General features: G+C 39.7%; 1 protein-coding gene across 1 annotated transcript in view; it reads left to right on the plus strand.

Annotated features, from left to right (window-relative positions):
- Positions 1 to 451: 451 nt before the first annotated feature.
- Positions 452 to 11,095, plus strand: part of LOC128472508 (acidic mammalian chitinase-like) — a 323,300-nt gene continuing 312,656 nt past the window's right edge. The window contains exons 1-11 of the mRNA XM_053454392.1: positions 452 to 476; positions 575 to 604; positions 2,659 to 2,860; positions 3,217 to 3,273; positions 3,471 to 3,642; positions 4,030 to 4,154; positions 4,404 to 4,527; positions 4,648 to 4,833; positions 5,177 to 5,296; positions 5,385 to 5,526; positions 5,839 to 6,085. Coding sequence (XP_053310367.1) covers positions 452 to 476; positions 575 to 604; positions 2,659 to 2,860; positions 3,217 to 3,273; positions 3,471 to 3,642; positions 4,030 to 4,154; positions 4,404 to 4,527; positions 4,648 to 4,833; positions 5,177 to 5,296; positions 5,385 to 5,526; positions 5,839 to 6,080 — 1,425 coding nt within the window. The 3' untranslated portion in view covers positions 6,081 to 6,085. The remainder of the gene's footprint in view (positions 477 to 574; positions 605 to 2,658; positions 2,861 to 3,216; positions 3,274 to 3,470; positions 3,643 to 4,029; positions 4,155 to 4,403; positions 4,528 to 4,647; positions 4,834 to 5,176; positions 5,297 to 5,384; positions 5,527 to 5,838; positions 6,086 to 11,095) is intronic.

Consider the following 11,095-nt stretch of genomic DNA (forward strand, 5'->3'; position numbering starts at 1 on the left):
GCGACACAAAAACAAATAGTTGCACCAGCCGACACCAGCATCTCACAAGGATATCCAGTTTGTGCGAAACGCATCAAGCGGTTTAGCCTTTTTGTTTGTGTTTTTCGTTCTGTTGTTCCTTTTGATTTTATTGTCCACGGACGTTTCATAAACTAATTTTATCAATTTCAGGATACCCTTGTGTGATGCTGGTGTCGGCTGGCGCGACTATTTGTTTTTATGTCCTATTTAGCAAATCCTCAGTGAAATTTGCTTTGGGAGAAATCCAAAAATTGTTCTGTATACCAATGACCTCAAATAAAAAATAGTTACCACAGATTCCAAAAAGGTAAAACTTGTTGTATCAGTAAAGGTTTTGTTTACAGTGCATGTATCATTGACAGTTAGAGGTTAGATAGCGATCTATATAAGCCAGGCAGTAATGTTTCCATTCCTACTAGAACAGAGCAACATGAACAAGCTGCTACTTCTCACAGGTTAGTTTTTTACATAATAAAATTAGTTTTCTTCATTTTATAACATATCTATATATGTAGTTTTGTAAATAACATGATCCCCTTTCCATCTTCCTCAGGTCTCGTCCTGTTGCTGCAAATGCAGCTAGGTAAGAGCACAGTTCAACGTTCTAAAATGTTTTTGAAACTAACTTTTTGAAATGTAGTGGAGTAAAAGACAGCTCAAACACCATACTTGTTCCAGTCTAATGATATACATCACTGCGATGTATTTTCCTGATGTTTTACAAATAACTTTGTTACATATTGTATAGAGGAACTTTTTATGTTGTAGGACTATTGGATATATATATTGCACAGTACTGAAAACAGGGCAAATTAAACATTCTGCTGCCTAACAAAAATACATTCAGCAGCACAGGCATTGGTACAGGGGTACAACTGCCCCCTAGATAATTCCTTGGCCCCCTTTTGCCCCCCCAACCGAATTTGGAACCGCCCCCAGCTGCAGTACCAAATGGCACAGTGCCATGTAAACATAGTTCTAGGGCCCTGTGGTGAATCACATTGCTGCCCCTAAAAATGTAGCGTATCTATAGGGAAAGGACGAGCGGGAGGCCACCTCCCCAGGGCCGCGCCGAGGCAGCTAAAAGATTGTGATCTCCCCATCCGCTGAGCAGGGCTGATTGGGGAGATCACAATCCCGCTTTAAGCAGCCCAACATTAGGGAGCGCAAGGTCTGACGCTTCCATGCGTAATCGCTACGCACTGGCAATTGATGTCGAGTGCCGGGATATGACGTCTTATCCCGGCGCTCTGCATCAATAGCCGGCGCATAGTGATGAGAGAGCACTAGCTACAGTTCTGCTCACAACAACCAGGCAGCGTGAGAGGTTGTCTCTCTGTCTCTGCACTTATTTGTAAACTAAAAGAAAAACGTTCAATAGTGTTCCTCTCTTTCTCAGGTCTGAAGCAATACCTGAGGAAGAGAGGGAAGCTTTTGAAAGCTTGTCTTTTTTTTTTTTAACTATTATGTTAATCCAATAAAAAAGGTATCATTGCACACTGCGATACTCTAGCATTTTGCCATCTTGCTTATATATATATTTATTTCGTTTTTTTCAGTAGCACTATTTAGTGCTACTGTTTTGACTGTGGTATCTTATGTGCCCCCCCCCATATATTGTTCCTAGAGTCGCCACTGTTCAGCATTACTGTAAAATAGTGTACATGCACTATTAAAGGGTCTTACAAATGGCAATAAAAATTGGTCGATTGCAAGCATGCAAGAGAATGGGCTCTTCTCTCGTAAGGTTGAATGATAACAGAAAACTACAATCCCATATAGTTTCAAATAATAAATCCAAACATAGCTGGGTGCTTCAGCGCCAAAAGGACTCGGTCCAGATTTCAAAGTGCGACACAAAAACAAATAGTTGCACCAGCCGACACCAGCATCTCACAAGGATATCCAGTTTGTGCATCAAGCGGTTTAGCCTTTTTGTTTGTAGTATCTTATGTGCCCCCCATATATTGTTCTCTTCTCTCGTAAGGTTGAATGATAACAGAAAATGAGAAGGTATGAGGGGGTCTTAAGCTGAAGGCTATTGGAAATTGGTGAAGGGACTGGCACAGTGGGTCAATTAACATGGAGAGGTTGAGTAGGCATATGAGAGCAAGTATATATGAGGTATACGGCCCTTGGACAGGACATGTTCCAAATAGCCTTACTCCTAACCCATATATGTGCCCTGCTGCAGCCCTCCTACTTTGTGGTCTGATGATTATTGCAACTGACAAGGAAAGCATCTTAATTAAAATCAATGAGAGCGCTTTCTAGACATTTGAATAGTGCTCCAAACAGGCCCCGTCTGTAGCATTCACAGAGCCAACAATGCAGTTGACTGACATGTTACTACATGACGTGCAGGGAGATACGTTCATGTAAACACATCTCCTTCACAACAACTAATAAAGAGTGGAGAAAGGGGAAATGCATTTGGGTGCATTCTCTAAAATCCTTCCATTCATTTGCAAAAAAAGCATTTCATGGAAATAAGTAGAATAATGAAATAACCGTGGTTAGAAACAACCATGATAAAAGGTTATGTTGTTATTTTGGCAATTTTATCTAAATGATTCATATGATGAGAAATGCTCCTTCCGCTTGAGCATATCACAACAATTGTGTCTTCTTCAATAGGTTCTTCCTTTAAACTGGTATGCTATTTTACCAACTGGGCTCAGTATTACCCTGCACCGGCCACTTACATGCCTGATAATGTTGATCCTTGCATGTGTACTCACCTGATCTATGCTTTTGCTACCATGAACAACAACCAGATAGCACCTTTTGAATGGAATGATCCAACCCTCTATGCTTCCTTCAATGCCCTAAAGAATTAGTAAGTTTTTACGAAATCCAACTTTCTGATGTCTCTTTTTTTTACCAAAAAAATCTAACGATATTCCCTGAAAAAAAGGAAAGAAGTTGTTAATCTAATCCTGGTCTTTTCAATATAAACCAAAAATCTACATCTGGGTGATTTTTGTATTCTATTGTGAGTGGAAGTTCTAATTACATTACATACATTTTCTTGATTTTCATTTAGTCAATCCAGTTTTTTATCCATTTGTAGACAAGCAATATTGTCACAAAAGCATACAAACCTTTATTGTTCACTTTTTCTTTATTTTAAAATTTATTTAAAATGTATGACAAAACTATTTTGTGAAATACATTTTTATTAATTATTTACAGTAACAGTGAATTGAAAACACTCCTGTCTGTTGGAGGATGGAATTATGGAACATCTGGGTAAACCCGATACTGCTATTCATGTGCTTTGTGTTTGTTAAGATCAGACGACTACTGGTCAGGTGTATGTATGCCATTTCATTGCAAGTATATTGCCAATAGCTAGTGTTATTTATGCAGTCTAGGCCCATTACCCCTCAGTCTTTCAAAATCCCCCTTTTACAGTTTTACTCAGAAAATGTAAATGTTTTCCTTAGGTTCAACACAATGGTATCCTCCTCCGAAAACCGGCAAACATTTATTAACTCTGTTATCAAGTTCCTGAGACAGTATGATTTTGATGGATTGGATATTGACTGGGAATATCCTGGTGATTCAGACAGAGGAAGCCCTCCACAGACCCAACAGCAGTTTTCTGTCCTGCTTCAGGTGATAAACTAAGACTTACTTTACCACTTGATCTACTAACAATAAATACATTGGGGAATAATTGACTTGTGTCTTTTCCTGTTTTCTTTTCCTGAAACATATTCAACTAGGAATATATATTCTACAGATATAAGCTGTCAATTGATCTTGACATGATGAGCTGACCTGCCATCATTGCCAAGCAAGTGAAGATTTTGTATTACTACTATAATAGGAATTAATCTCTTTTAGGTACCTCTTGACTGAAGTATGTCATCCAAATTATGGAGGCATAAAATAAATATGTGTACACTATTATAGGATAAATACCACCATGCATTAATTTATTTGCATTTAATATATATAATATATGCTAAAAAAAATAACCCCACTCTTATTATATTGCAGGAAATGCATGAGGCATTTGTCCAGGAAGCTAGTCAGAGCAACAAACCTCGGCTACTCATGTCTGCTGCTGTATCGGCTGGCAAGTCAACCATACAAGCAGGATACCAGATTCCACAGTTGTCTAAGTGAGACTTTTTTTAAAAAAAAAGATACATTACCCAGTTATACATTTGTTTCTATAAATCTTGTATACAGTTCTAAAAAAGGAATGCATGAGTACGTGGTACACAAAAAGGACCATGCTTACCAGAGGTCATTCAAAATGTGTGTATTTTGAAAACTCAAAATATGTGATCCATCTTTTACTATTCAGTGTCGCTAAATAACACTTAAATCTTTAACTTCTTTTTCGTTTAACAATAACTAAATCAAAGGTACCTGGATCTTATTAACGTTATGACATACGACCTTCGTGGCTCTTGGGAAGGTTTTACAGGAGAGGACAGTCCTCTGTTCCAGGGACCAGCTGATCAGGGTGGTTACATTTACTTCAATGTGGTACGTTCCTGGGCGCTTGTGTTTGCTGTTATTTGAAGTCAAATATGGATATAGCTAATGCAAAAATGCTGAGTGACCTGTTTGAGTAACCTTAAAAATGACTGTGATGTATCATTATAGGACTATGCTATGAACTTTTGGAAAGATAATGGAGCTGCAGCCGAGAAGCTTATGGTTGGGTTCCCTGCCTATGGACGCACTTTTACACTGAGTAACCCCGCCAACAATGGTCTTGGTGCCCCAATTTCAGGTGCAGGTCCAGCTGCCCCGTACACACAGGAGGCTGGATTTATGGCATACTTTGAGGTATTACTATCCAGGATAACTGACATAGCTTGAGTTTGTAAATCAATGCAAGTGCTTAGGAGATATTTGATTTAAAGTTGTTGTTTCACTCAGTTGTTTTACTCAGCTAAATTTAACAATTACCTAAATGAATGTTTGTAAGTATCATTGTTAATTCTGTTGAATACCCAAACGTTTCCTAGAAATAATTATTCATTCATGAAAAATTGTGACTAACTCTTCCTTTTTATTAACGCATGATTGTCATGTGAGTAAACAGTAGACAGTAATAGGTTTTTAATATAGGAGTTATGACTGCATCTAAAAAGTTTCTGTTTTCATGTGTCTTCTTAATTTTTCACAGATTTGCGATTTCTTAAAACAAGATGCTACTGTGGTATGGAACAGCCCTCAAGCAGTTCCCTATGCCTATAAAGGAAGTCAATGGATTGGATATGATAACCAAAAGAGTTTCCAGATCAAGGTAAGTACTGAAATGTATGATGTGAGATGTGATGTGTGTGTATACTTCATAATATCATATGATGTTGCATTTTTTTTTCTTTTAACAGGCAGAGTGGCTTATGAAGAACAACTTTGGAGGTGCCATGGTCTGGGCTCTTCCTTTGGATGATTTCAGTGGGAAATTCTGTGGACAGGGAAAATACCCACTGATGAACACTCTGAAATCTACACTGGGTATCTCCTTTCCAAGTGAGTTTTATTAATACATATGTCAGCAGATACCACCAACAATCTTTTGTGTTTCTTGGAATCCAGGAGCAGATGAGGAGCTGTTTCATGAGCCCTATACATTAATTAATAATGAAATGGCAAAAAGGGGTCACAAGACCACTATGGTGAAACTAGCCTTTAAACTTAACCATGTTTACTATTTAAAATGGGTAAAAAAAATATGCACCAAAATAGCACCAATAATATAAGGTAAACATGATAAATGCACCAACCAAACCCTGACCCATTGTACCCATTGTACAAATTATTCTGTTTATTATTTTCTTGCAGACTGTAAGACCCCAACTATAACTGTAGCGCCAAACACTGCACAACCAGCAACTGCAGCAGCTCCAACTGCCAGTGGAAGTGACGGCAACAGTGGATTCTGTGTTGGAAAGGGAAATGGTCTTTACCCAAATCCCAAAAATAAAAGTGGCTTCTTTAACTGCCTTAATGGGCACACGTACCAGGAGTCCTGTCAAACAGGCCTAGTATTTGATTCCAGCTGCAACTGCTGCAATTGGGCTTGAAGAAGGTTAATTCAAATGTTAATAAACAGAACAGAAGGAAATGGCATTGGTGTCTAATTATGATTATATTATCTTCTATAAAAATAAATATTTATAAAATTATCAGATAATTTTAAAATATACTGTATATATATATACATATACACATTGTATGACCAAAAGTATGTTGGCACCTGACGATAACATCTATATGATCTTGTTGGACATATACATGGGTATTAATATGGAGTTGCCCCCTTCCCCTTTGAGGCTATTTCCACTTTTCTAGGCTCTCCACAAGAGTGGCATGTGTCAGTGGGAATTTGTGCCCATTTAGCCTGTGATGGGGCAATCTGTACCCTGACTGGGTACACCCACTAAATCGTGCTTCCTTCTGACACCAGCGATTAACCCATTCAACACTGGATGAGTCTTGTGCTGGCATGACAAAGCAGCACGGCAAGTTAATGGATCCTTGCTGGCACTGTGACTCCGGACCTTAGCTACACAGTGCTAAGTTGTCATAGCAGCCCACTAATGTTGAGGTGGAAAACACGAACAGCACAGATATTAATACACACAAACATAATTAGATCAGTAGTATAATCCCCTCCCTACCAGTCAGCCTGGCACCTCCAAACAGTTCTATGGCCAGCAATGCCTACCCGACAAGGAGTCACTATTTCGGGGTGATACCGAGGGAGTGGCCTCAATCCCAGAGAACCTATGGAGAACTCCGTCATTGGGGGATCCTGAGTGACAGCACTGGAAGGGTCACCGGGAATAGTCTGCATGATAGCTGGGCCAGAGTTCCAGAGCCATGGCTGGGTAAACCCTGGTTCTAAACATGGGTAATTAAATCAGGTTTTCCAAAAAATCTCCATCACCACCTCTGATTGTTGCCCACCACGAGCACAGTATAACCCCAAAAGAGAGATGTGAACAGTTCAATGGATTTGCGTCAGGCCCCATAACCGGCTAGTCCATGGGAGTCTAGTTAGGCCAGACCAGACAGGGTTTCAAAGGGTGATTTAGACATAAGAGGGGATTAGGGAGGCAGGTAAGGAGTCACTCCATGACCAGGTTCACAATCAGTGTTACAATTCATCCCAAAGGTGTTCAGTAGGGCTAAGGTATACATTCTATACATGCCTTGCTTTGTGCATAAAGGCACAGTGATGCTAAGACTGGAAAGGGTCTTCTCCAAACTAGTGCCATAAAGTTGGAAGCATAGAACTGTCTAAATTGGCATTGTATGCTGTAGCATTAACATTACACATGGGTTTAGTCCACCAAACATTACAGTAGGGTCCATGCATCCTGGTAGGTAACATTCTTCTGGCATCCACCAAACACAGAATCATCCATCAGACAGAAGCATGATTTATAACGCTAGAGAACACGTTTCCACTTCTTCAGACCCCAATTTACTCCACTTCAGCCGACGCTTCGTATTGTGCATAGTGATCTTCAGCTTGTGTGCAGCTGCTCAACAATGGAAAGCCATTTAATAAAGCCACTGACAAGTAGATCTTGTTCTGGCATTGTTCTCAGAGGCAGTTTTGAACTCTGTAGTTTTTTACACACATACTTCAGAACTCGCCAGCCCCTCTCTGTGAGTGTTCATGGTCTACTGCTTTTTCACAGCTGAGCTGCTTTTATTCCTACATCTTTTAATTTCACAATAATATCACTTGACGTGTGGCAAATGAGACATTCTATGACAGCTCCACGTTTCAAGTCATTGACCTATTGTGAGGGGTTCTACTATTTGTCCTTGGACTGTGTTTGCTCATGCCTGCCAATCACACGGTTGTGTAAAAGGGGGGTGCGGTGCCTCACCAAGGAAACTGTGTAGATTCAACGTGAGCCATCTACCATACCAGTCACTGTAATATTGTACTCATTGTTGCATGGCCGACTCTGAGCTCCTACTTATAACTCATTCTACTGCCAATGTTTGCCTATGGCAATGTGTCCACTAACTTTTGTTCATATAGTGTATGTATAAATATGGGGACTTTTTATGGGGTGATGATAATATTTTGTTACATCTTAGTATGTTAGCTCTAAATGACTAGTTATTTATGGCTAGCAATTGCAACAATCTAAGAATTATGACGTTGAAAGTATGAAGTTATTTCTGTATTTTGCCCACATGCTTCATTTTATTTATTTTTGTGCATAGAACTTACGGTATTTCCCAATAGTTAACTGTGACGGGACGCCCTGTACACCAGCTGGGTACTCCCGCCAAACGTTGCAGAACCAACGTTGTAGAGAGAAGGGGGATGACGCTGCCTCAGAGCTTGGTTGGCACTGTGACTAAAAAGAACAATAAATGATCATAGCAGCCCACCCCAAGCATCCGACATCACTCATGATGAAGTGAAAACAGGACTCAGTTTATTGAAGACAGAACTGCAAGACAGTCTGGCACCTCCATACAGTTCTAAGGCCAGCAATGCCCACCTGACAAGGATTCACTATTTTGGGGTGATCCTGAGGGAGCGGCTTCAATATCGTGGTACCAACGGTGAGCTTAGGGTCCGAGGATGTTATAGTTCAAAAAGAGACTTGATCCGACCTCAGGACCCTGAGTGACAGCAGCGGAAACTCCCCCGGGAATAGTCCGCACAGTAGCTGGGCCAGAGTTCCATAGCCTCGACTAGGTAAATCTCGCTCCCTTTCCGTAACCACCACCAAGTGTTGTCTACCACGAGCATAGTGTAACCCCAAAAGAGCGACGTGGTGGGACAACAGGTATCCTTAGTTCTAATTGTCAGCTGGCATCTATGCGGTTCCTAGCCGCCGCACAGCTCCACAGATTTGCGGCTAGGTCCCGATCAGGCATATGGAGCATTTCAGGCCATGTAGAGCCCCCATAGCTGGCTAGTTCATGGGAGTCTGGTTCCGACAGACCAGATGAGATTTCCTGTTCACTCTGTGCCCCCAATGAGCACAGGGGGACTTAGAGCAAAGAGGGGGCTGGACAGGCAGACAAGGAGTCTCCCCAGAAATCCATCAGTATCCCCCGCCCAAACTGATATCTACCCCATGTGTCCTCAGCCTCAGGGGGGTTACCTTGACAGTCTGCATATGATGATATCTTAGGAGTATTCTTAATCATGACCGCCAAGGGCTCTATAGAAAGAGCATATAATAGTGGGGCATTAATAGCAAATCAGTTAGAATCTAACAAGGGGCCCACATTTTTTTTTTATGTTTTAGACAGTTGGATGCTTTTTCTGCAACTAATGCGAGGATCACCAAGTGTAATTTGCTATGGTTAATGTTATTAATTATATTAACAATCTTCCGGGTATTATAGGTAGTGTATCTCCCTGTTACAATTCCTACTTGATTTTCATGTATTAAATATGGTAAAATCTTTTTTAATCTTTTTGCCTAGATTTTAGAAAAAAAATAATATCCAAATTTATTAATGAAATTGGTTTATAATTAGCAGTAAAACTAGGGTACTTAATATGGGAATTATGGTAGCTCTTAACATTTCAGAGGGTATCGCTTTCAGTGCTGCTATTTTGTTGAAGGTTCTTAATAATAAAGGTGATATAATCTTTTCAAATGTTGTATAGAAGACTGCAGAGAATACGTCTGAGCCATGAGCTTTATTTTTCTAGAGATTTAGGATTGTATCTTTTATTTCCTTTTATTCAAATATTTAATGTATCTTCCTTTACTTATTAGCTGAATCCCAGTACTTAAAAAGAGTTTGTGTATTGGCCCAATTACTTGGTTGGATCATGTTTCAATATTTTATGAATTTAAAAATAATCCTAGATGGAGATCAAATGAATCCCTCTTAGAAAGTGAACACAATTGGAAGGATCTCGTTAAACAAACGGAAAGTTCCTAGAAATAAATGATGTTGCCACAGTTACGAATCACTATGGAACATTTTAAAATGTGTTATGCGTGGTTGTATTATAAAAATAGGCTCACTCACAAAGAGTCCAAAATTTAGCAGATTTACATATCTTGGCTAAAAATGAAAGGTTAAATAAACAAAATCCAATAAACGCTACATAAACTTAAAACAGGATTTTTTAATAAAACCACAAGAATGAATAAACCAATACTCTTCTATAACCAAAAATTGTACTATAATAGTAATAGGGTAGGTAAATTACCGTATTTGCTTGATGACGACCCTGATTATAAGACACACCCCAAAAAATTGAATAATAATTTAGGGAAAAAAAGAAAAAGTCTGAATTTAAGACTACCCTATAGGAAAAAAGTTTTACTAACAAATATTCACATGTAAACCCTTTTTTCATGACTGAGCATTGGAAGGTCATGTGACTCCTTCAATGGGCAGAATTTGCAAGGAATATCGTTCTCATGAAGCTTCCAAAACCTCTACCTTCTTCTGCAATAACAGTTACAAACCCTCTTCCTTGCTGTTCAAGGACACTGCAACAAACAAAAGCCTGTGCAATAGTTGAGAGGCGGGTTTATTCGTCACCATAGACACTGTATATTTGTCCCTTTATTATCCTTCGTTGGATTAATCCTGTGATTTATGAACCACTTCTTCCTTCCTCCAGATAGCTTGTGTGTTTCATTTTTCTTTGCTTATACCCATCAACAATGATAGATTCACAAAAAATCCCGATTTGGAATATGAGGTGTAAGCCATGTCAGGAAGATCATAACCTACCTAGTACACTTGAAGGGATATGGTCCTGAAGAAAGGTGATCTGCATGACTCAGCTCTACTGAAGAAATTCCATGCAGACCATCCAGACAAAGCAGGGAAGTTTTGGCCTTTGGCGAGCCTCAAGGGGTAATGTCACATCGCCAGGACACGACCCAGATGTCCCAAGCAGTGTGTATCCAGGTGGCTCATCCTAGAGGCTCACCCGTGATGTGTGGCTGGAGGCAAGGCTTGCTGGGCAACGGATTTAAAATTATTTTTTCAGGAAAAAATGAACTTTTTTCCAATATGGCAGTATTCTTCTATGGATTTGTTGTCTCTAGAACTGTACTGTCTGGTGAGGTCTGACCAG

The sequence above is a fragment of the Spea bombifrons genome, chromosome 2 (genome assembly GCF_027358695.1).
Source record: "Spea bombifrons isolate aSpeBom1 chromosome 2, aSpeBom1.2.pri, whole genome shotgun sequence".
Classification (NCBI taxonomy): domain Eukaryota; kingdom Metazoa; phylum Chordata; class Amphibia; order Anura; family Pelobatidae; genus Spea; species Spea bombifrons.